The sequence below is a fragment of the Biomphalaria glabrata genome, chromosome 10, assembly GCF_947242115.1.
Source record: "Biomphalaria glabrata chromosome 10, xgBioGlab47.1, whole genome shotgun sequence".
In the NCBI taxonomy this organism is placed as follows: domain Eukaryota; kingdom Metazoa; phylum Mollusca; class Gastropoda; family Planorbidae; genus Biomphalaria; species Biomphalaria glabrata.
Window position 1 is genome coordinate 31,800,382 of NC_074720.1, and position 25,535 is coordinate 31,825,916.

The 25,535-nt window shown below is 37.6% G+C and overlaps 3 protein-coding genes and 1 long non-coding RNA gene across 7 annotated transcripts in view; 3 read left to right on the top strand and 1 right to left on the bottom strand.

Annotated features, from left to right (window-relative positions):
• The window catches only part of LOC106074285 (mucin-5AC-like), a 27,492-nt gene extending 22,171 nt beyond the window's left edge, over nt 1-5,321 (top strand). For 3 of the 4 annotated variants that reach the window (XM_056045295.1, XM_056045297.1, XM_056045299.1), the window contains exons 16-18: nt 1,182-1,361; nt 2,167-2,373; nt 4,512-5,320. In XM_056045295.1, coding sequence (XP_055901270.1) covers nt 1,182-1,361; nt 2,167-2,373; nt 4,512-4,568 — 444 coding nt within the window. In that variant the 3' untranslated portion in view covers nt 4,569-5,320. Of the gene's footprint in view, nt 1-1,181; nt 1,362-2,166; nt 2,374-4,511 lie in introns of all 4 variants that reach the window. The other variant, XM_056045298.1, reaches the window with a different exon arrangement.
• On the bottom strand, nt 2,195-9,624 carry LOC129928859 (uncharacterized). Its single transcript, XR_008780380.1, has 3 exons — nt 9,557-9,624; nt 7,788-7,946; nt 2,195-2,327 (listed from the first exon to the last, which is right to left on the bottom strand). It is a non-coding gene; the product is annotated as an uncharacterized LOC129928859 (long non-coding RNA).
• Nucleotides 9,625-13,129: 3,505 nt separating this feature from the next.
• On the top strand, nt 13,130-19,670 carry LOC106074142 (uncharacterized). Its single transcript, XM_013234873.2, has 5 exons — nt 13,130-13,216; nt 14,784-15,062; nt 15,728-15,889; nt 17,065-17,262; nt 19,239-19,670. The coding sequence occupies exons 2-5, from the start codon at nt 14,793-14,795 to the stop codon at nt 19,281-19,283; spliced, it is 675 nt and encodes a 224-aa protein (XP_013090327.2). The 5' UTR covers nt 13,130-13,216; nt 14,784-14,792; the 3' UTR covers nt 19,284-19,670.
• A 396-nt stretch (nt 19,671-20,066) lies between these two features.
• On the top strand, nt 20,067-25,201 carry LOC129928862 (glutamic acid-rich protein-like). Its single transcript, XM_056045339.1, has 4 exons — nt 20,067-20,167; nt 21,187-21,452; nt 22,631-23,319; nt 24,778-25,201. Exons 2-3 carry the CDS (start codon nt 21,300-21,302, stop codon nt 23,276-23,278), a joined length of 801 nt encoding a protein of 266 aa, XP_055901314.1. The 5' UTR covers nt 20,067-20,167; nt 21,187-21,299; the 3' UTR covers nt 23,279-23,319; nt 24,778-25,201.
• The last annotated feature ends 334 nt before the right edge of the window (nt 25,202-25,535 follow it).

A 25,535-nucleotide genomic window follows, 5' to 3' on the forward strand; every position in this document is an offset into this window, starting at 1 on the left:
TTACAATGTGTGCTCAAGTAAAGGTTTGATTGTATTTGAAAGTTGATTTAAGAAAAAAACCTGCAATCCTCAAATAGTTTCTCCTTGCAAAAGGGGGGGGGGGGACAATGGTAAAAAAATCCTTACAAGGGAGACAATGTACTGGTTTCACTTGAAATGTTAAAACAGACATTAACCAGATTTTTTGTTTGTTTATATTGTTACAAATGACCAGTGACAGGAAGAGGTTAACGTGTGAACCCGACGAGATAACACAGCAGCGTCAGTTCCCTGGAATGTACATGTATAAACAGAGACAGGATGTGACGTGTCCTTACATGTTATTCCAAAAGGTACTAGCAATGTCCAGTGACAGATAGAGGTCACAACTTGTGACCCCGGCAAGATGACACTGCAGCCAATGTTTTCTGCAATCTACATGTATAAACAAAGACAGGATGTGACGTTTCCTCACGTGTTATTCCAGAGGATACTAGCCGTGTTTGTGCAACTTTGGACAAGCGATTAGGGACTCTATATAAGCCAGAGAGTTAATGTGAAAGTCAGTCGTATGGAGTCGTGAGTTAGCCGTTACAGTCGATACAGACGATGTAAGACGTGTGCGGCTCTAGTGGAAGAGAAATGTGTACGACTCGATGCAAGTTAACTAGGGTAGAGTTAACTGGAGTGGACTACTGTCGTTAAAGTCTATACAGCGAACTACAGTGGAATTCAGCCGTTACAGTCGATACAGTCGATGTAAGACGTGTGTGGCTCTGATGTGGTAGACTGGAGTACGACTTGGTTCAGCTTTGGGAGACCTGGAGCGACACTGGGAAGTGTGTCGTTGGTCTGTTACGACTTGGTTCAGTTTTGGAGACCTGGAGCGACACTGGGAAGTGTGTCGTTGGTCTGTTCTGTGGAATACGACTCGGTGCAAGTTGAGAAGAGATGAATTGCAACGAAGTATAGCTAACTGTAAACTGACAGATATTGTACATTCTTCTACGCTACATGTTACAGTGACGATTTGTTAGAGTTAATAGTCATTAAAGTTATATGAAACTAAAAGTTTAGTCGTCAAGTTCTTTACAGTGTTTTTATTTGTGTGCCTACTAATACTTCTAGCCAGAAGATTCAGAAATACGTAACAATATTTTATTCATCTAATGCTTTGTTTTTGTTGTCTGATTATTTCTCAGCCTATTACGGTGACAACCAATGAACTTGGTTTTTCTTCTAGAGCTAGAGGCTATGTGGAAGTCGAGTGGATGAGAATCTTTCGTAATATCGGCATCGAGATAGGTAGTCGTCGTGAAGCCATGATGACAAGGCTGGTGCAACCTATCGCACGTTTACATGAATACCAGAGAATATTTAGGGTAGGTGCACATTTTAAAAAGAGATGAGCTCTCAACGTTTTCAGTTAAAAACACTCGCTTAAATTTACATAGAAACATTGAGAGTAGTAGGGCGCTGAGACTGACTGAGCTGGCCCCAGTGTGGTTTGTAGTTTGGAAGGGCCCCAGATCGTGTAGTTTGACAGGGCCCGCAGTGCCTGTAGTTTGGCAGGGCCCCAGTGCGTGTAGTTTGGCAGGGCCCGCAGTGCACGTAATTTGGCAGGGCCCCAGTGCGTGTAGTTTGACAGGGCCCCCAGTGCGTGTAGTTTGACAGGGCCCGCAGTGCATGTAGTTTGGCAGGGCCCCAGTGCGTGTTGATTGGCAGGGCCCGCAGTGCACGTATTTTGGCAGGGCCCCAGTGCGTGTAGTTTGACAGGGCCCGCAGTGCATGTAGTTTGGCAGGGCCCCAGTGCCTGTAGTTTGGCAGGGCCCGCAGTGCATGTAGTTTGGCAGGGCCCCAGTGCCTGTAGTTTGGCAGGGCCCGCAGTGCACGTATTTTGGCAGGGCCCGCAGTGTGGGTAGTTCTGAAGGGCCCCCAGCGCGTGTAGCGATGTATGGTCCCCAGTACGTGTTGTTTGGTAGGACCCACAGCGCGTGTAGTTTGACAGGGCTCCCTGCACAAGTAGTTTGACTAGGCCTCCCTGCACATTTAGTATGATAGGGCCTTCCTGCACATGTAGTTCGGCAGGGCACCTTTGCGAGTAGTTTGACACATAATGACACATAATGTATTGGATTACTAAACGGTTGAGATCTAAAGTTGAAATTTTTACTTTTTTTTGTTTAGAGTCGAGGCATGGCTCCTCCTGGCTTGACCAACTCAGAGCTTAGCCAGATTCCCGTGGTTCAACACGCTGACGCATCCAGCCAGTGTGAGTCGACCTCTGCTTACGAATGTTCCATTTGTCTGAAGAGCTACAGGCCTAGAGATGAGGTCAGAGTTCTGCCCTGCGGACACAGATTTCATCGGAAATGTATTGATACCTGGCTTAAGGTAAGTTAGTCGCTGACCATAGGATCTATAAGCATGTTCTTAGTGACGATCTTTTATTAGCTTTTTAGCATATTATATGCATGAGATTTTGGCTCGATTTTCCGTTCGGTACCATTTATATATTAACTTAATGGTTTGCCCGGGACCTGCTTAAAAGAAATGTGTTCAAATTATAAATGTTCTTAATTACTGATTTTCATTTTTAATGATAAAATTTAAATATGTATATATTTTAATTTTCAATTACTTTTGTATAGCGCAAAGCATGGTCAGTGTGCTCAAGTCCTATTTCTTTAGCCAACCCATTTGGTTTGGCGGGGAGGGGGGTATCTGGGAGAAGGTTTCAGTGCCGCATTTAGGCGCTCAGCAAATAAAAAACACAATTCGAATCGGGATATAAAATCGATCCCCCCTTAATAGGCAGACAAGTGTTTTATCACTCAGCCTCGCATACAGTTATACATTGAATACAATTGTCAATACAGTTTTGTAAAATAAGCGTTTCAGTCATGGCTGTTATACTCAATAGAATTCGCATTGCAACTGTAATAGAGTTTGATAATAACTTTTGTGAATACATACTTCATTGTCTGTAGCAGTGTTTCCCAAACCTTTTAACCTTTTGTTTTTAAATTTAAACCTTTAAAAGTTTTAAAACCTAACAATACTTATCTTCTCTCCCCCGCCCTTTTTTTTTCTTTATGTACTTGCATCTATGTGCTGAGATGACAAGAGCTTAAAATGTGGTTCCCTGGTTGTTAATTTTAATCTAAGATGCTGTTCCACGTCCTATAGTCTGTTTCTTTTTTTTTTTTTTACTTAATGACTACATATGCTGTAAATGCAACTTCACATGAAATTGGTGACAAGATGTATTTCAGAACTTTTTCTGTTAAAACTGGATACACATGTCGCAGATACCAGAGAGTTAAAATGCATGGCGATACTAACCTTTTTAAACCCCACAAATAAAACGTATATTATGAGACATTTATCAAATGTATTTTCGTTATAGTTCTCTAATTTTGCATGAACAACTATAAATCTTTTTAAAAACAATTATTCAATTGGTGGAATTGATTTGTAAACTTCTGATGTATAACCATAATCATAAAACAAAATGTATTCCCTAACACTAACAATCTTTTGTAACTCACAATTACAAATGTATCTTTGTGATTTATATCTTAAAGATGTATAATAACACAGATTCTAAGTTTTTAAAAAATATAAATTAAATATTATTAAAGAATGTGAATTAAATTTAATTACTAATTTATTGTAATTTTATAACAGAAAATAATAAATCAGAACAGTTAATTATTTACAACGCGTACACCTTCAAAGTCTTCCCGTACACCTGAAAGTACATAGTGGGTAACAATCTATGTGCAGAAATTGTACAAACCAATTATAATTGTGTTATTAATACAAGTTTTTCATGTTTGAATACATTATTGCTGTAGGTGTTTGATGTGTTCGTGTATAGTGAAATTTACTTAAATATACTGAAACCCATTACTGTTTTAAAAATGATTTTAGATTTCCTCATTAAAAATTTCTTGACTAATATTTAGAACAGTGATGCCCAAAATACGGCTCGCGGGCCAGATCCGGCCCGCGACGTGGTCCCATCAGGCCCGCCGAAACGTCGGCACAAAGTGAAGAAAATCCCCCCTCCAAAAACAAAAATAAGGTTGAAAAATGTATCTTCACCTACTTTAGGGCTCTCATATTTTTTTCTGAATGGATGGGTACCATGACCTTTAACGTTTGTGCGTTTATGAACAGGGACTCTGAATGTAGAATCTACCAGGAAAATTAAACGGATCTTTACATTTTTATGAACATGACAATAAGCTAACATCTTTGTTTTATAAAGAAAGTGTGACTGTTAAAAACAAACAAACGTATACATCATTATCAAATAAATATGGGGCATCCTTGGTTTGAACTACAATTAAAAGATTGATTAATTACAACTAGAGTTTGGAGGATTGATGGGAATATTCCCCCAAAAGAAACAAGAAAATGTGTCGGTTTTAAAGGCACCCACACTGTTGTTAACATAAGTTAAAAGATAACCACACATTGTGAACAATTCTTTAAAGATGCAATGTCACGGCTTTCTCTTTCAGAAAACCTGCTCCTGCCCGATGTGCAGAAAATCTACACGTGACCCTAACCCAGAATAGTCTGACTTCTGCTGCTTAACTTCCAGGTGCATGAACATTGTTTGAAAATCTACACGTGACCCTCACCCAGAAAAGCCTGACTTCTGCTGCTTAACTTCCAGGTGCATGAACATTGTTTGAAAATCTACTTGTGACCCTAACCCAGAAAAGCCTGACTTCTGCTGCTTAACTTCCAGGTGCATGAACATTGTTTGAAAATCTACACGTGACCCTCACCCAGAAAAGTCTGACTTCTGCTGCTTAACTTCCAGGTGCATGAACATTGTTTGGTTTAGCCCAGTGGAGGAAAAAAAATGTATTAAAATCACTTGTAATCCTTTAATTTAAACTTTGTAACTAAAACGATTTGTAAATACTATGTAGATAAAACAGAAATTATTTTTTGACAATTTTAGCCTTTTTTAAAGACTTATTGTTGTTGTTTTTATTACATGGCACTTTGTGTAATAAGCTGCAATACTATTCATGCACCCCAGTACCACTATTATACCTTTTTATTTTCATTGTGCGAAATCTCTCGTACATTGCATTGTAGTTATCGTCAACGAATGTCAGTTTTTTCAAACCTTTTTAAAATCTTTTTTTAACAATATTTTAAAAGTTTTTATTCTATTTTAATTTAATAAACTTTTATTATATTTTCTTTTACTTCAAATGGTTTACATTACACTGGAAAAAAAAAGTTTTTTTAAGTCTTATTTTAGAAAATAATATTTTTACTTCATTTTTATACTGAATCTTTACATGTAAATGATATTAAATATATTGTTTTTATTCAGAATCTTCCATTGTAGTTTTTTTTACGAAATAAATCTTTTAAAAAATGTTTTAAAGTATTTTGTGTTCAGTCACCTAATTTTATTGTGCAGACAGTATAAACTTCCAAATAATAATTATTGATTATAATTGATATAAGACAGGAGAAATAACAATGAAACATACATTTCAACTGAACTTTTCACTAGTAGAAAACTCGCCGAGAGCATTATTTTATTTATTATTTCACCATTGGAGATTATCACTATTGGAGATTATCACTATTGGAGATTATCACTATTGACAAAACGAGTCTCAGAGTTGAACTTTCAGTTTGCCAACTAAATCAAAGCTCAGTTCAGTGTTAATAAGGGCACAAAAATAATCATATTTAGCCCGTGCTTTGACTGAGAGAAACATTGGTTAGTTAATAAAATGAAAGAACACATTAATTCTGACCTCTGCACCGGAATGTTCGTGCAACATGCATCCAATACCAACCATCTTTTTCAAGCAATTATCTCAGTGAAAAAAAAAAACAAAACAAAACTAAGGGGTCTCAACAACAAGACAGTCACGAGATGTACTCGCGAAGATTTGGAAACAAAACATTCCCATGGTCATTACACTGCAGTATTCTGTCTTAGCTTGGGATCTCAAGAAAAAAAATGTTCTTTAAAGGACATTGACTGTGACTTTCTAATATTTTCAATAATTATTATTATTATAGCTTTTATATAGCGCTACTTTCATGCTTATAGCATGCTCAGAGCGCTTTCATTTCAATCTCATTTGTGGACCAGTGGGGGGGGGGGGGGAGGGGGTATCTAAGAGTTGGTTTTCCGTGCTGCCTTAAGACGTTCAGTAAACACAACTCTGCCCGAGTCGGGTATCGAACCTCGAGCCCCCTTCTAGGTAGCACTTGGCCTCTCGACCACGCTTCTCACGCTTTATTGGAAGACAGACTTTATGCTTGCTATCGGCACTATTTCATAAGGTTATATACATAGAAAATGTAAGAGCATGTTCAATTTTATTAAACATAGCTATTTCATTTATCTAGATAAGCAAGTGAAAACAGTTTTTAGCATTTTCCTTTGTAAAAGGGTGACATTTTTTTTCTTATTTTTAGACAAGAACTCTGAACCAGTTTTTAATATCCTCATTTAGTGCAGAAGCTGATTCAGCTCTAGATGACTTTCCTCAAGCCCTCAAGGTAAATTATGCCCTGAAAAAGTTCAAGTCAGTTCTTTCAAGGAAGTTTTTTGGGTTATTTCCTCACTTAAAACACTGCTGCTATACTTCCACGTCATTTGGTCGACATACATCTGTGAACAAATATTTTATTTCTGGAAAATAAGTGTAAGAACAGGTTAGTCCTGACTGGCATTTGAAAGCAGTCACTGGGATAAAAATGAGTAATGAAGTTCCACAGTTCCTGAACATTATGCAGTAGTAATATTAGTTTTGTAATATTCATAGAGTTTAATGACTGATTTCTGCTTTGATTTGTTTATTTTAGGTGAGATTTTAATACTAAACCATCACTTACCCCAACGCAACCAAAGGGGTTTGGAGTTTAAAGCCTCCTATCAGGTTGTTTTACAGTTAAATTTTGACAATCCTTATATTCCAAGAGCATAGATAAGTAAGATTTTGATTTTAAAACCCCTCCGAAATTGATGATTAACCCCTTCTTCAATATAAGAATATCCCTTCTTCAGTAGCCAAGATGTTTTTATTTTGTGTTTAAACCCCCCTTCAGCGGGTTTGAAGCCAAAAAGTACATCTTCAATATAAAAAAAATGTAAATTACTCCAAATTCTATGAGCTTAGCCTAAGGTGTTTTGAGTTTAAACCTTCCTTCGGGGGTTTGGAGCCAAAAAATACCTCTTCAATATAAAAGATTAGCAAATACACACTTCAAAATGCTATGAGCGTAGCCAAACGGGTTTGAGTTTATCCCCCCCCCCCAATTTTCTGCGGGATTTGAATCTTAAAAATGCCTCATCAATATAAGAAAAAGCAAAATACACACTAAAAAATCTATTAGCGTAGCAAGCCAAGGGGGTGTTTGAGTTTAACCCCCCTTCCCTCAAGTGGGCTTTTTTTTTTTAGTTTTGAATTTAAAATCCCCCTACAAAGAGTTTTAAGGTTGATTCTTGATAAATGGAGGACGAGGTGGATGAGGTGTATAACTGTTGGTTTCACAACCGAGGGGTCTCGTTCAAGACTGATTTTGAATTTCAAGATTCTTAGAGCGCTCGTTAGCCCACCCAACTCTAATGGACACCTGGGAAAAGAAATGACCAATAATTGTTATGCTGACCACATGACACGCTCGTTAGCATTGGTCATAGAAGCAGATGATTGTGCGATCGCTTTAGGCCATACCTTTTAAAGAAGAAACAAATTTAAAACAAAATGTTCATATTAAGTAAAAAAAAAAAGAATTGAGATTACCTTTAAAACTTTTGGTTCACTAATATGACAAGCTTTTAGATTGGACATTATTACGAGCATTTTAAGAAAGCTTGAAAAGGTAAGGGCCTACACAAATATCCTGTCTAAGGACTCCACAAAAATTCAGGGCCTTTAATCGTTCAAATCCGGTCCTGCTTTCTGTAAAAAAAATGACATGAGTTAATATAAGTTTTGTAAATAAATAGCCTCGAAATTCTACACGAGCAGTAGCTGAACTCAATGTATAGAACGGCTGTCGTTATGACCATCAGTAATATGTCATATCATCAGTGTAAGAGAAAGCACCCTACGTCCTTGTACGTGGAAGTAATAATAATAATAATAAGGCTTGTCTTCGAGTCCGAAGATTAGTGAGGAATACAGTATTTTCCCTGGCTGCGCAGCCCCAACTGTGACCTACATATTTTGCCACAACCAGGACAAGCATAACCATTATCCGCAGGTGGTCGATTTAGATTTTCTTTTCGTCGTCTGCGTTTGTCCTCGGCAGCAGATTTTCTTTTGGTCTCAAATGATTATCCCGCGGCCTTCGTGAGTGACCTAAAGCTGTCTTGTTCCGACACCGCATGCAGCCAGGTGCTCTCTTCTATGTCAGCCAAGGAAAGTGGACGCCTAAGCTGGTCTTTGACGCGTTTCCGTGAGGTGCCTCTGTTATGTCGACCACCTTTTAGCTTTGCAAAACACCTTGTCTATGCGCGCGACCAATCGTCACCTTGTAATTCAGACCTTTGAGCACAGGTTGCATGTCACAGATCAGTGGTCAAGGCAGTTTAAACCTACTATGGCCGTTGGTCTCTGTCAGGGTTGTGTTAAAGCCTTAGCTCGTTTGCCCGAGCCCTTGACATTCAACAGGCACCTTGGTGCTTACAATAAATAAGTGACTCACTGTTAACAATGTAATTGTTTAATGATATGAATATAAGTAATAATGAAAACTGATGAAGTAATGACATTGAGTCTAAAAATATTCGAATATTGTGGTTATAGCAATTAAACAATAATTCTGCACTTGCTACAACACAACGCCACAAAATAGTACGTTCAACACTGGCCCACAGCCGATAATAAACTCCAACGTTAATCTTGATAATCCCATAATTAACTCCCTGTTTGGGGGGGGGGGATGACAAGTTACTTGCTCTGGAATTTGGATTAAAGTGAGGAGGATTCGCGCAAAACGTCGACCTCACTCTCTCGCCCTAAAGCCCATCCTTTTCGGAAGCAAGATTTGGTCAAGACGTCCGGGGATAAGTTTAGGTGCAATGGATGACCAGAGACTTTCTGTGTGTCTTGTCCTGCTCTTTAGTACTCCACAGCACTGTGTTGGTGGTTGCCTTTCTGTCCGATTAGTCTAGTTTTGTGACGTTACGCACAGGCTGCAAAGTCCAGACCTCACATGCTAGGTTTGACAGAACCTCAGTGTACTTAGTGCCATGGACACTTCAGATACCCTCTACCTGGTTTAGCCGGCCAGTCAAAGCCGTTTCCGGGGTGTGGCCGCTGCGCATGCTACAGCTTCTGTGAGCCACAGGTGAGAGTTTGATACCGAGTGGGGACCAAGAGTGAGCCAAGCTACCCTCAAAAAGAAGGTACGACTGCCTGTCCACTAGAGGTACTACCCCTCCTAGATACCCCTTACACTCCTAACTCCCTGTAAAGACATAAGAAAAGACAAATTAAAAGTTTTAGTCCCAAAACGCCAAGGCAACGAAACAACTACGAAATGCACTAATGCCTTAAATACTCACCCTAAACAGGGGAACACAGAAGAATCTCAACAAACGTTACACCAGCATAACAAAAACACTCCATAAACTTACAAGCAAGGCAGCCAAGAAAGTGCTTTCAAAAATTGTGCACTTAATAAACATTGGTGCTAGAATACCATAACCTACGCACCGACAGTTTCAATCTATGACGTATAAAATAGCTAATCATTAAAAGGTTACCTTCCTTTTTATTAAATTAAGAGAGAGAGTCAGGGAGAGATTGAGAATGTATATAGAGAGAAAAGGGTATGGAGAATTTAAGAGAGAGAAAGAGGTTTTCAGTAAATATAAAAATATGCCGAGTCTGATTTTTCACGAATTAAAAAAGGTCTTATTTCTTTCCTTAGTAAAGTATGAAGTTGAAATAACCAAGGAATATAAAAAGGTGGTACTCGACTAGATCAGCGTCTTTTCTTATCTGTTATGCTTCCTTCAGACTAGAACGACTGTGGTTCAACTCATAGACATCAATGTGTTGAACATTCAGATAACTCAACTGTACGTTGATTTCAAGCCATGATTGGAATGTTTTAAAAATTGTCTTGGTTTTGGATATTCTTACACAGCTCACTGTCTGTCTGTGTGTCTGCCTGCTTGTATGTCTAGCCAAGTTTGTTTCTCCGACAGCCAATCTTGGATCAAGCAGACATTTGGCACACATATTTCTTTTGCCTGACAACACAAGAATGAAAAAAATATAGCCACTTAGTTAATTTTGTGAATTAACTTCTGGTAATAAATTACTTTGTCTGGTATCTCATAAATGGAAAGAAATAGTACTTGACTGAAGTGGTGAATTAAGCTTAATTAGTTCCCTTTATGTTAGGCTGTCGTCTTAGGCTTAGTGAACACAAACATGAAATAGAAACAATACAATCTTCCAAGTTCATAGACTTTTGGCTAGTAGAGTGGTTACCGCGTTGGCTTGAGAAAGCTTAAGGGTCATTAGTTCGATTTAGGTTGTTCCTCCTTTTTTAATTTTATAAATGCTTTTTTATTTTTAGTCTAGATCTATTACAAATTTAATGACATCTGGTCCAAACTAATTGATTATTGATTTAAGTATTCTTAGTACGCTTTTTTTTAGAGTGTATCTATATTTTAATCTTCAACATCTCGTCACTATTGGCTTATAAATTCGGTTTGATAAAAAGGTTTTAGAGAAAGTTTCGTACTTGTAAATATTTGAACTGTCTGTAAATATGACCCAATATTATTTCAGTAATCAATACCTAGCCAAGCTTTGTTTTATTTATAATCAGACGATTAATATCCTTTTTCTTAATATATTTTTACATAAATAAATATGTTATAGATAGACATCTATATCTTCCATGCAAAAACTTGTATTTACTTCTAGGAACATTGAGATTCGGAGCATAGCCGGATTTACGACAGTTGAGCAGGGCGATCTCAGTGGAGGAAATATTGAGCAGCAAGTCCTAGTTTATGACAACTGGTCTAGTTTTTAAACCAGCTGAAACTGTCTGGTAGAGATGTGCATAGCCCTTGGAGCTCTAAGGCAAACAAAAGGGAACAAGAGCTCCCTTCCACCGGCCTGAAGTGGGAGGCGTGTTCCTCCTTCACGCCACCCTGTCTGACGGGGGGTGAGACTCGGAGTTAAACTTAGAGTTCGATTTTGCGTTTACTTCCAGTGGACACGGACACTCCGGACTCGCGGACTAGAGACGCGGCCAAAGGCCCCACCACCGGGACCCCCGTCATATTCCTTTGGTTTACCAGGCTAACCGTGCGGGACACGCCAATTATGTCACGGCCCCTGGACGTTGACAGATCGCTGCGGGAGCTCTTTTACATCCCCGCACAGTGCAATGAGGTTACTCTGGTACCCTCTTCGACACTCCCGCGGGAGCCTTGTTGTGCTACCTTTGGCCTTGTCGTCCCCTCTCACGACCGTTTCCACCCGGGCGCCATGACTAGGCGGGGTAGCGTGCCCGGGGGTTTTCGAACCTGACGGTGACATGGGGATCTTCTATCGAGGGCCCATTCACTTAGGTGCAGGGGGCTGGGGCAGTTACCCCACTTGCCAGCCCCTAAGGCTGCTACTGCTTTCTAAACACGGAACTTTGCTGTATCTTGTTCGCACATTATCTTTAGACAAACACATATACAAACACAAACTATCATATCGACACTCACGCTTTTGAAAAAAATAAAAAAAAACATCTGATAGCGCGTGAACGTTTAACAGAGATACTTCGCTTCAATGATTTCACACACCAAAAAAAAAAAACAACTTAAAACTCTACACAACACATTCACACACACACTTACACATAAATACAATCTTGTACTGCTGAAAGAAGTCAAGGTTGATCTTTTTTTTTTTTACTTTTGTTTTCCGTACGAAAACGTGATTCAATCAGTTAACTCACTACGTGTAGTGTCTCTAGACATTTCAATACAGTGTAGGCGATTTCTGGGTATTTTACACTAGATTTAAGTATTTAAAAAATAATTTAGTTTACTTTATTCAAGACCTTAGATTTATTCTCCCTCCCCTCCCCGCCAATGAAATTCTTCAGTCAAAGTGAAATAGGCTATATATCTATAGTAACGGGTCTAAGATACGAGCGATGATAATGGCATACATAAGCATCTGCGTCAGGTCGTTGTTCTTGCACCATAGCCACAGCGTTAGAAACTGGGTACAGAAAGGATGAACTCAATAGGAACAGCTATTAATTCTTCATATTAATGTCCTTTTAACTTCACAGTATCAGCAGTCAAATAGCTACGCAGAAGATTCTTTGATAGAGTTCGACATTTATTTTCATTTATTTATAACCAGGGAGTCCCAAACAAAGATTGACTTTCGACTTCAAAATTGTGGGTTTGCAAAAAGAAAATGCACATTGCATATGTTTACAGAAGAAAGGCTAGTATCTATGGTTAATATATATATTTATTTATTGAATGTACCACATTTTCTATATTAATTAATATGCACAATGTAATGCACACATTTCCTTACAGACAATAAAGATTATTATTATTAGCAAGTATACATTTATCTCTACGACAAGCTGGTCTAATAATTTGTAACTACACATTCACTTGCATATCTTTTCTTGTAAGTTTACAGACTTCCCTTGGCAATAGTAACCTACATTATAGGTTAGAAAACGCAGTGAGGATCCATTTTAAGCTGTTAATATTTATTGGATACGGACTCTACTAAGTCTATTGTTTCCCTGGTGAATTCGGGGAACCAGTTGCGACCTAAAAAAGCACCAGGAATAGAACGAGCACTTAGGCAACTTTGTCCTGGCCTGTAGAATAAGAAATGAGCCTTTATTTAAAATAAACTTAAAATGTGTATGAGATAATTAAAAGGCATGACAATAGATGATGTTGTACAAACTGTGTAATCATTGAAAAGGGAGACAAGCCATCGTCTCCGTAGACAACCCAACAAGATGAAAAAGGACACAAAAAAAAAGGGGGGGGGGGCAGAAAGTGTGATTTTACATTTTGAGTATTTCTGGGTATTTTTAAAAGTTTTCTTTAAGCTATTTCCTTGTTTGACTGACCACGGTATATAAGTGGCTGCAGGTCACTTACCTCCTTATCAAAAGGACAAGTTTTTACCTTTTTACTTCGTCTGTGTTTTTAAAGGTGAGTGTTTCACTCTCTCGTTTAGTGTTTTCTTATTTCAATATAGGCTCATGATAAACACTATTGTACAAACTCGACCAAGTAAAATATTTATAATCATTTTATTAAAAATATTGCTCTTGCGTGTCGATAGTTGCAGTATTTCAAAACTCTTGCCAAACTGAAACATAATTGTCTGTCTTAAAGTCTGTCTAATGCTGTAAGGTTGCCTCTAGAATCAGATTTTACACGTCGAAAAAAAATTGAATTCTTGATGTACAAGTGTTCAAAATAAAGGAAGCGTTTAGCTATGTTTTTTTTTTTTTTTTTTTTTGTAAGATATATAATTTTTTTGCAAAATGTAGCATTGCATAAAATTTTCTTAGCGATTCTTCGAGTAGCAATTTTTATATGTCTAAAACCAGAGTATTAGAAACTTAAATTTTTTAAAGAAAAATATTGAAAATATATGGTGTACGGAGATCATTGCAACTCCTTGAGATCTTAGAAAAATTGGTTCAATTATTGCTTTCTAGTCGCGAATTTAGCGTTACTGACATGTTGGTTCATTAATCTCAAAAGACTAGTTTTGCCTATTCTTAATATTTTAACTATTGATAGAATAACAAATATATTTGTCATGCAACTTTATTTTTCTTTTACAATCTTTTTCCGACTTTTGTAACTTTTATAAACAAATTGTTTACATATTAATCTAAGGAATTACACCCGAGGTTATTTTAGAAAGATTAGATCTACGACCTAGACGTACTCGTGTGTTAGTCTAGTCAAGCATGCTAGATTTAAATTATACTTCATTGCAACCTATTCAAGGCCCTTAGCTCACGAAAGGGGCACTAGAATGTCTAGATCTAGTATTAGATCTACACCTAATCATGATTGTAATTTACAAGACCACAATCACGTGACCGGTCTGACAAGGCGTGGTAGCACAACCATGTCCAGACTCAGGATTGGCCACACCTACATCACGCACTCTTTTGTACTGAAGAGAGAGGAGCCCCCACTTTGCGAGTACTGTGACTCTCGCCTCACCGTGGAACATATCCTCGTTGATTGCCCCAGATACCAGGATGTCAGGGCGAAATATTTTAGAGCCACTAATCTAAAAACACTATTTAATAATGTCGACCCTGGGAAGGTACTGGGCTTTATTCGGGAAGTGGGGCTATCTATGAAGATCTGATTTCTGAATTTGTGAACATGCACTATTTACATTAGATTTTTACCAAATATTTAAATTTTTACTACCTTTACTATTTTAACTGTGAATAGACCTTGATTTTAATTATATGACTGTATAGAATCTGGCCCTTGTTGTTTAGAGAGAGAGTAGTCCTTAAGGGACTGCAGGCACGACATGGCCTAAATTGTGCCGATGTGCCTCAAATCAACAAATCAACAAATCACGTGACCTAGGTTGTAATCAGGTCAGATACGAAACGCTAACGTCGAATTTTGATTTTCATGAAGCAGTTGACCTACTTTATGTTAGAACTTCTATTATTTGCATAAAACAATAAGTGTATTCATTGGGTCAATTATTTAACTTTTGCCTTCCTTACAGAATTTTAATATGAGCGGTTTGAGAGAGCCGGTGCGGGTAAAGCTAGAGGACCTGTTCCGTCCTGACTTGGTGGAGTCCCTCAGAGGCCTGGGGCCTGGTGGCGTCGCCCGAGCTCTCTTTCAAGCCTTCGGGCTGCAATGTAATTCTGGCGAGTCTGCAGGAAGGTCAAAAATTCTCATTGAAGTGGACCCTGACCCTCGCGAAGGTCAGGAGCAGGAGGGAGCTCTTGCAAGTCCAGTTCTGATCTACTCGATGAGAGAAGTTCTTCCGCATGTATCGGTAAGGACATTTTTGTTTTGACATTTTTGTTTAACAAGGTAGTAAAACGTATAGTTGGTCTTCTCATTTTGGAATAAACGTTTGAAGCTGTTGTGAAAAGTTCACTAAGACTAGTGAATCTGTAACGTCCACGCATGTCTTCAGGAAAACCACGGTTTGATACATTGATACTAAGTGCATAGTCTTGTTGACTTCAGTATCTAATCTATGTAGTCACTAGCCTCCATTTGCTTAAAGAGAACTATTTCAAGATTAAAATATGCCATAATCCTAGCAATAAAAATTGGGATATTGTTATACTTTAGTGGAATTGTTTACCAAAATATCTGCTCCTGTGCTTCTTGTGAGAGCATAAAATATTAAAGGTTTGTCTCAGGCCCTACACTCTATGGGTGCAGATAATACAAAGCATGTCTGGGCCGACAATCGGTTGTTCTTCCTTGGGTATGTTAAAATACGTAAACCTTACTTCACAATGTTGTGCTGAAATGTATTCCTTGCAATATTTGTATGTCTAGCCTTAAGTTAAATCTATAAAAAAGTAATCGGAATTATTCTGGAATAATCTTTATAGGCCGAAAACTTCATCTTTAAGATGAAACGTGCTAGAATAGTAATTAATTTCTCCCGTATTTTTTAATCCGATTAAAAATGTTTATCCTCAGCCTGGTACTTGGGCACATGAAAATGCTGGTGCCCTGGCCGGAGATGAGCAGTGGGTTGTGAGACATCCTGGCAACCAAGGAGCTGCACCCGGAGCTGAAGGACCTAATCCAAATGTACCAAACATTCCACCAGATTTGGCACGTATCTATAATCAACTTTCGGTGTGTTTTTTTAACCACCACTTACCGACTTGTTTTAAATTTTGACCTTTTTAATTCTCTCCTAATCGACGATACCATCGTTGATTTTGACCTCATTTAATTAAATTGTGTATTTTTTAAAACTTGACATTGAATTATATAAAAAGGGCATGCATTTCCCTTCAATTCTTTACCAATACAACATTTTCTGATAAAAAATAAAGCTGAATCATAACAGGGTAGTGAAATAGTAATGAACTAAATGATCTCCTTCAGAACGTGGAAAAATAAGTACGGAGAGAAAGGGTTAATGACAGGACTTGACTTTAAGATATTTTATCTGCTTTTCGACTTAAATGCCCAAAGATAACGGTGTGAGACTTGTACTTGAAACAATTACCTCGACCTTTTTGTCATCTACTTACATGTACGCTCTCTTTGTTGACGTCTAGTTACCTAGTTACCAGTAAAAATTTGAAGCTAAAAATGTTAACAATTTAGTGGTTCTTTGTATTTCTCTTTAAACTGCCCACCCTTTCATGTGCACAAGTTTTAAAATGTTTATAACCCACCATGTTATCTAGAATAGTGCATAATACAAACCATATCTATCTCTACATACTGTACAAGCATCCTATATTTTTAAGGCTTATTGTTTTTTAGTTAATGGGTTTCTGATCTTATTAGTAAGACCTTGTTAGTAAGACATTGTGCTTACAAGACACCATCGGTAACCGATGGTAATAGAAACCTATGACGTTTTCATGCCTCGTAACCCGTAAGGTTTTGAAGGCCAACTTTCTTTGTTGAAACTGTTGACATTGTCTAAAGATGTGATCAATTTTACAAGTATAGAAAACATGGTCCGACATAGCGTGAGAAAAATCACAGGCAGATACAGTTTATAAAAACGCAATATGTATAAACTTAATAAAAGCTTAACCTTTTTAACATAGCTTTTATAAATTAAATCGAGTTTCTTGACAAGAATTCTACTGCTTTAAGTTAAGAACATATACTGTTAAATAATCGCATCTTGTAATCTTTGTAATATTCATTAAATAGCCAATCAGATGTTCCTACTAGTTTGTACTTTTCAGTTCAGTATCGCCCCTTCTTACTTGCGCATGTTTCAAACACGTAAACATTATTCCACAAAATATTTTTCTGAAATGTAAAAGTTGAAACAATTTCAGCGCCATGGAATATTGCATCCACTCCGTTCCAGGGTTGTAAACCCGGAGAGATTTCCCATTGTGATCCACGACAGTGCTCCTCCTTCCGACAAGTGTTCTATCTGCCTGGAGGAATACGTCACCGGAATTGAGAAGCGTGTGTTGACCTGCGGTCACGAGTTCCACAAGAAATGTGCTGACACCTGGTTTGCAGTACCGGTAAGTATCCTTTACCCAAAAAGATTGTATCTAGAATTGCTACGGGTGTAGTGACTTTAGATTCTTTGACCAGTGGAACTAAGTTTGTCCTTTAACACCCACTGGTGCATAGGGCCGAACACCCACTGGTGCGTAGGGCCGAACACCCACTGGTGCGTAGGGCCGAACACCCACTGGTGCGTAGGGCCGAACACCCACTGGTGCGTAGGGCCGAACACCCACTGGTGCGTAGGGCCGAACACCCACTGGTGCATAGGGCCGAACACCCACTGGTGCATAGGGCCGAACAGCCACTTCGTCATCGGACACTGTCCTTGACAAATAGCCTCGGGTTTTAGTCCATGTCCATCCTGCCTAGCTTCTAGCAATTCTCTTCCCTTGAAGATTCGTCCAGCGCCATTTTGTTTGCCATGTTTAGCCCTGTTTAGCCCTGTTTAGCCCTGTTTAGCCCTGTTTAGCCCTGTTTAGCCCTGTTTAGCCCTGTTTTGCCCTGTTTTGCCCTGTTTAGCCCTGCTTTGCCCTGTTTTGCTGTTGGATGTCAATCGAGCTCTCCTAGTCCTAGTTTGAGTTTAGGAAGAAATGCGTTTCACTTTGTTTCTGAATTCCTTCAATCTTGAAAGTTCACACTACATGTGGTGTTAGCGTTAAGCTTGACAGCATTGCAGGAGCGTAGCTAGGAATTTTCCATCATTGAGGGCCCGTAGGGCTTGACATCTTTGGGGGCCTCCTGCATTTTGCATAATTACTTAATAGAAAAAACTCATTTGGGGCCCTCTTTAAGTGGAGGCCTGGGATTTTGAAATTCTCCCCCTCCCTCCAGCCTCGCTACTCCACTGCAGCATTGTCTGTCGGGTTACGAGACGACCAGCAAAATAACAATAGCATATTTTACATCAATGCGTTCCTTTATATGATAAACAATCTCACTCGTAAACAGCAGAAAGCTGTTTCCCGCTAAAATCCTTCATGAAAAAAAAACATATCCAGAGCTTCTTAAAATCAGATTGTTTCTTTTGCTTCTTGTGCGTAATGCTAAAGTTAAGAGCGTTTTGACTGATCATCCCTAGAGTACAGATAATTACTCTTTACTTACTTAGAGGCATATAATCTTTACTTACTGAGAGACATATAATCTTTACTTACTGAGAGGCATATAATCTTTACTGAGAGGCATATAAACATATGTTTTACGCGACTAAGACTAAAGTTAACTTTTAGAAATACAAAACTTAGTTTTGAAACCTTTAGTTCAAATACTTGGTAATCCTAACTTTTAAAGAAAACAAACATTTTAAAGAATACTTTAAGTCTTATTGTGCGTTTGCGTATGTCCCTGGTTGTCACTGAATGAAGTCTTATGTTGTGTCTGTTCTGTTGTCTTTGAGTCCTAGTAATCACAACACATTTCCATAAGAATCAATAATTCTTGGTCGTAGTCTTGTCTTCTGGGGTTGTAGGCATCTGGTATCCCTGGGGTTGTAGGCATCTGGTATCCCTGGGGTTGTAGGCATCTGGTATCCTTCATTGCCAATAGAAAAATAAAAATTAACGTCCAGAGAAATTTTCGCTCAAGATTTTTAACATTGCGTAAGCTATTACACTGACCAGCAGAACAAAACTATTCCAAAGAATATTCAACTAAATGGTCAAGAAACATTTTATATTTAGACGAGTCTGAGATCTCAACTTTCTAAGGAAACCGCCTCCCCCCCCTTAGAATAGAGAACTTTTAAGGTTGTAACTAGTTGAGCCAGAGTAAAAAAAAAAAAACCACAGGTTGTGGGGCGGGTGAAAAAGCTTTAAACGTATCGTTTCAGCCATTGATGCCTCTTATTCTTAGCTGAATTTATTAAACCCTGCTTTTACCCGCTCTGTTTACCAAAATGAAGACACATGGGTGGACCTTTTGGGGCTGTTTTTGTGTCTAAGTGCAAAACGCTCTTTGATTAATTTTTTTCTTTTTGCTCTGGTTTCAGGACCGAACCGTCTGCCCGAACTGCAGACGTGAGTACCTGATCTAAGATCAAGCAGCTTCGTCTCTCATCCTTTGAGACCTCTCCTCACGCATCATTTGTGAGACATCTTTATTGGTCTTTCAGAACTTCATCGGCATTCCATCAAGTTTCCAATTCTGATCCCCCCAAAAATTTTAGATCCAAAAAAAAACGATTACAGCCCTAAATCTACTTAATGTTTTTGTCATTTTGTATATTTTTATATCATTTATTTTTAGTAAATTTTGTATCTGTATGTTTTTATCAATGTACATTTATCGCTTATTTTAAAATATGTATTTTGAGATTTTTATATTGCCTCAACAGATATATTTTAGCTGAAGATTGTTAGGAATGATTCTATTGTATGTGATTGCAAAATTTTGACAATAAAGATCTTTCACAAATAAGTTTTACATTGTTTTCATCTTCAGCTAGTTAACGTGTGAAAGCCTCTTACAAACTTAATGCTGTCTTCTAAAGCATATTCCACAGTTGTTCCAAAATAATAAATTCATTATGGTTTAACTTGAATGCCACGACATATCACAAAGATCAAGTCAGAACTAAAATTTTTGTTTGACGTCGACACCATATGCTTTTAATCTCTGAAGCAAAAAAAAAAAAAATTTTTTTTAACACAAAACTTGTAAACAGCATTTACAGAAAATGAAGTCCAAAATTTTTTTCACTTGTTCTATATCAAACACAATGCATTACAGCGAGCTGGTTAATTGTGTGCAAGCTCACACACAAGAACTAAAGGTGGTAGCTTGCGTGAACTACAAAGCACAAGTTCAAATAATGTACGTTAAGTTGTACACCAATGAAGACGCCTGGTAAACGGAAGTGGCTGAAATGTATACAATATTGAACATATTCCCTTTTTCTCTATCCATTGCATGAAATAGGTAAGTCTTTATCAATCAAGGAATGACTAAATCTCGCACAATCTAAAGCTGAATTTAAGTCTTAAAAGACAATATAACCTAATATAACCTAAGTATTCTCTTGGAGTCTAGTCTAGTTGAAATTTCTGTCTGGGATTTCGAATGCAAGAGAAAAATACTTTTTTAAAGTTATAATTCTAGAAGATACTAGTTCTAGGTCTAGTAGATCTAGTTCTATAAATATAATTATATATTTTTTAGAACTATTTAACATCGAGTAATGGAATCTACATTAAACCTTTTTAAAATTCAGAGACACCAACATGAAAGGCAAAAGCAATGTCATATTCCATATGCCAAGACATATTTTTACAAGTGCTTCTTCTTCCCTAGAGTAATTAGTGTTAGAGCAATTTTACTTTACTTTAACCACCCTAAACAAAAAGTCGGTCGCGCCACTACACCTTTAACATCTCTAGCTTGGGGTAGCGCTGTAAGCTCCCACAGTGCGGTCCGGATGAGTTTTTAAAGATGGAATGAAAAAAAAAGCTTATATACATACAGTTATAACATAGCTGTACAGTTTAATTCTTAATATGAAGCGGCCTTAGACAAAAGGAAACATAAACCTTCCCAATCATATAGAATGTACATCCTATGTTTGGGACCCCTCAAGATAACATTAAGAAACTACAACAGACACAAAATAGAGAGCGAGATTAATAAAAAACGAATATTCACATTTGACTAGAGTAACACCTTTAGCAAAATCACTAAATTTAGAAAGCCTTCAGGAGAGAAAACTTAAAAGTAAACTAGCAATTATACATAAAACACTGAACCATAATCTTCAAATACAAAAACAAAATTTAATAAAATACTTAAAAAGACACAAAGAGAAAGGCATATTTCTCGTTCCATATGCTAAGACAAATTTGTACAAATACTCCTTCTTCCCTAGTGCTTTAACTTTACTACTTATTTGGAGATACTAACCAACATTTTTATTTCATTAATAAATTGGTTTTTCTTTTCATCAGAGCTATAGAGCTGTAACAGACACACTCGAATTTCAAAGTGGTTAAGACCTCGTTACCTACATTCTATTTGTACCTGTTAGAACATCTTTGGCTTTAAGAGAGCGTCTCAGGCAATGGAAGACCTCGCCTACCAACATGAGTCAGACTTGTTTTACGCTCGGCTGCAACAATTCAGCAGAGAAAGATCACATTCGTTCCTCGAGCGGTGCATGCTTGTGGTTCTAATCATCAAATATTTCATGTTGACAATGAAAAGAATATTTGTGGTAAGAAGATATGATTTTATCAACGTCCTTTTCGTAATCTTATCTTATATTATACAGACTTTACTTAAAAAAAAAAGATGATTATATATATATATATATATATATATATATATATATATATATATATATATATATATATATTTGACGTAACATAAAGCAGCTATTGCATTAGGTTTATTTTTAGATTTAATATTTTCGGGCGCAAGGTCATGTTTGCGTGTTGTTGACAAGTAATGACTAATTTATTTAAAATGTTGACAGTTTTTCTGTAAACTCTAAAAATGGTGTAGACGTTACTAGAATGAGGGGGGGGGGAGGGACAACTAGATTAAACAAATGTGAATTATATTGTAGATTTATGTATTTTGAGTATAGTATTTTCTGGTTCTAAAGTTAAAGCTTTGTATTTATTTAAAAGAAGGTTTCAGTTTTGAGTTTTTACTTTGAAGTAGTACCTCCGGCAACACGATATAGAATTCTCAAATTGTGCTATGCAAGCATAGAACATCAGAAACGATTTATCGGATCAACACGATCCCATATAACATCAAGACAAATATCTATGATTATCTAATGAAGTTAAATTATAAGACCTTTAAGACCTAAGATTCATCTGTTTCTTTGGCCCACGGTTTTACGAGGGTTTCATGTGACCAGCACAATGACTAACGCCTTTACTTTTCCCCAGCTAATGTCAGGGCTGGATGGACTCAGAGGCACCCAAATATCCCAAAATTGAAAATTATTCCAGTCTCTACCTGAATTCGAACATGGGCCCCCTCGGTTCAGAAGCTAAGCGCTTTACCACTCAGCCACCGCTGGTGTTAAGTCATTAAACAAAATTATATATGTACATATTATTATAGTATTTTGTTTGATACCAACAAGTGAAGTGAATTCTTCAGTATTTTCAGATAAAGCAAAATATGTGGGGTTTGGTCCTCCTACATGATTTTACGTTATTTTTCCCACACCCGATCTCGAAACTTTAAATAATTATTTATCTTTAATTACAAAACATGAATTAAAAAATCTTTTTTTTTTGTTTTAGATCGAGTAGGGAAATGGAAAATAGCTTCTATATTATTGAGAGAGACATTTGTAAGTGTGGAATTCTTCCCCGTGGATTTTTTTGTTGAAAAAGTATTTTTCTAGTTTGCTTGTTAATCTTGTTTCAGGTTTTAAGGAATGAGCCACTGGAACCACAAGATTTGGATGAAAATAGCGACAAATCAGTTGAGATTGAGATAAAGATCCACAATTTGACGTGCCAGTGTCAGTACGATGACGAGAGGTTCAGAAGAAATGCTTGGACTAAGAAATGGCGGCTGTATAATAAATCAGTGCGAAGGAGAAAGACGGCCATCAGGAAGTCTCAGCCTGATCTGGAGATGGATAAAAAAGGGGCTGCGCTTGACAAAGAGAGGGTTGAGCGTGACAAAGTGAAGGCTGAGTGTGACATAGATCAAGATGAGCAGATCGAGAGCAACAAAGATCAGGCTGAAAATGACCCAGATCAGGCTGAACGTGACCCAGATCAGGTTGAACATGATGGAGATCAGGCTGAACGTGACCCAGATCAGGCTGAACATGACGGAGATCAGGCTGAACATGACGGAGATGAGGCTGAACATGACGGAAATCAGACTGAACATGGCGGAGATCGAGCGGCGCGTAAAACAGATAGTGTTAACGAGCAGGCTAGGCAGCAAGCTAGTCTTCAAGCTGAGCGTACCTGGGAGCAGGAGGGAGAGAGGGTTAAAGATCTCGTTGAACGCGATCGAGAACGGTCTGAAAGAAGTCAAGAAGAGACTACAAAAATGTAACTCTTGTCTGCAATATGGAAACTTTCTTGAATGAATCAAAGGTAAGCAATGTACTGTCAACTCTGTTTTAACTAAGCTTCTATCAACTCACTCTGTCTGTCTGGGGAAAAACTTATACACGTTATGTCTACGACATCCAAGCTTGGATCAAGCTGAAATTTTACACACATATTTCTTTTACCTGACAACACAAGAAAGAAAGTTAAATTAATTAACCGATTAGTTAATTAACGATTGGTCATTAATTATTGTGTTTGGTATCTCGGACAATGGAAAGAGACTGTACATGACTGAAGTTTGTTTGTTTTACATGTTTCGGATGTTCCTTCAGAGTTGAAGATAGTTTACTTCCTAGTCCGAAACTCCCGCAGGACGACGGGGGATGGGAGCGGGCAGGATTTGAACCCTCGACCATCGATAAATCCGAACGACAGTCCAGCGCGCAAACCTCACGACCAGGCAGCCATGGTGGTCTAATCTAAACTAATCCCTTTTATAAGTCGCCACTTTAAATGAACGGTCACGTGATAACATTGATAAAACAGCGAAAATAAACTGTCACGTGATAACCATTGCTGATTAAAATTAGAACATAATTTGTATAGAAGAGATAGAGAGTCACGTGATTTAATGTTGTTTGTTTACGATTGGTGAATGAGGTCCATTGGACCATATTTGGACTGAATTATCAAGAACTTAAACAAATCCTATTATACTGACAAATCCCGTTATAATCAAACTAGCCGGTTATTAGGACCAAAATGACAGAATGTATATATTTTTATTGAAGATATATTGACACTGACAAGTCGTTCAAAAACATGAAAAAATAATTTAGCATTTAATAAGATTCTCTACCAATGATTGTATGTTTTAATGCACATCCAATCAGGACCCAACTGGAACCCAAAATAGAACCATCTAGAGCCAATCTAGATCCCAAATATAGTTCAACTCGATAATTGAACTCAACGCAAGGGTCCCATAGAGACCAAAACTTGAGTCCAATTAATACCCGTCGCATATAATGCAGTTTTCTGCGCTTGCTTCGTGCACGAACATTGTATCAATGTTTAAATATAGATCTCGTGTTTGCAGAAATGTTTTTCGAGACTAAAATATTCTGCAAACACTAGGGGGCGCAGTGGCACATTGGTTAAGCTTGGCTTTCAAATCGAGAGTCCCGAGTTCGAATCCTGGTGCAAACTGGGATTTTTATTTCGTGATCTTTGGGCACCTCTGAGTCCAGCCAGCTCTAATGGGTACCTGACATTAGTTGGGGAAAAGTAAAGGCGGTTGGTCGTTGTGCTGGCTGCATGACAACCTCGTTAACCATGGGCCGCAGAAGCATGGTCGTTGCATCATCAGCCCTATAGACCTGAAAGGGGAACTTACTTTTGATTAAAGTTTACATGTTTTGTTTTCTTTTATCCACGTTTATGCAATTTAAAAAAACGTTAATATCGTTTTAATTGATCCTGTTTGTTTGTTTGTTTCAGATACACTCAACAAGCTGAGCATCCTTCAAGGAAATGGCTTCATCAGTTGCTATGAATGACAAACAAATGTTTAGTTTTATTTGTTTATAATTTATGATCTTTAGTATTCCTCATTTCTAATAAACATCCAGTGCCTAAGGTGACTTTTTAAACATCAAATATGTGAACAAATATTACATTGATAAAAACTATGCTTGTATGATAAGTATTTTACATTGCAGATCTTAGTAAGAAAATAGATATAATTATGCTATTGTTTATATATCTTTGAATATATTGCTTATCAAACACCTTTTCTATCAACAACACTGATGGTACATATCTTTAATAATATTTTTTGTCATATGCATTGTACATGTAAAAAATCTTTGATATTACGTATCTAGATAAAACAGAGCTTAATAAATCATTATTTATAATCCTATATGTCTTTGTGCTGTAATCTGTATTAGTGTCGGTCTGCTTTTCTTTGGTCAATTCACTAAAAGATATGTCTGGAATATAAAGACGCTCATTGAGAAGTAGATGGACAGTCCGTTAATACATAGGTTTGGTGACATCAATCATTGCGCTAAAAAAAGGTGGACAGTCTTGTTACTATATGGTCAGCAGTGATTGAGATCGTCAATACACAGGTTTGGACCTTTAATCAATGGGCTACGGTGGACAGTGTTGTTAATATATGCTCAGCAGTGACTGAGATCATTAATGCACAGGTTTGGTAGCTTCAATCAATTCGCTTAATAAAGGTGGACAGT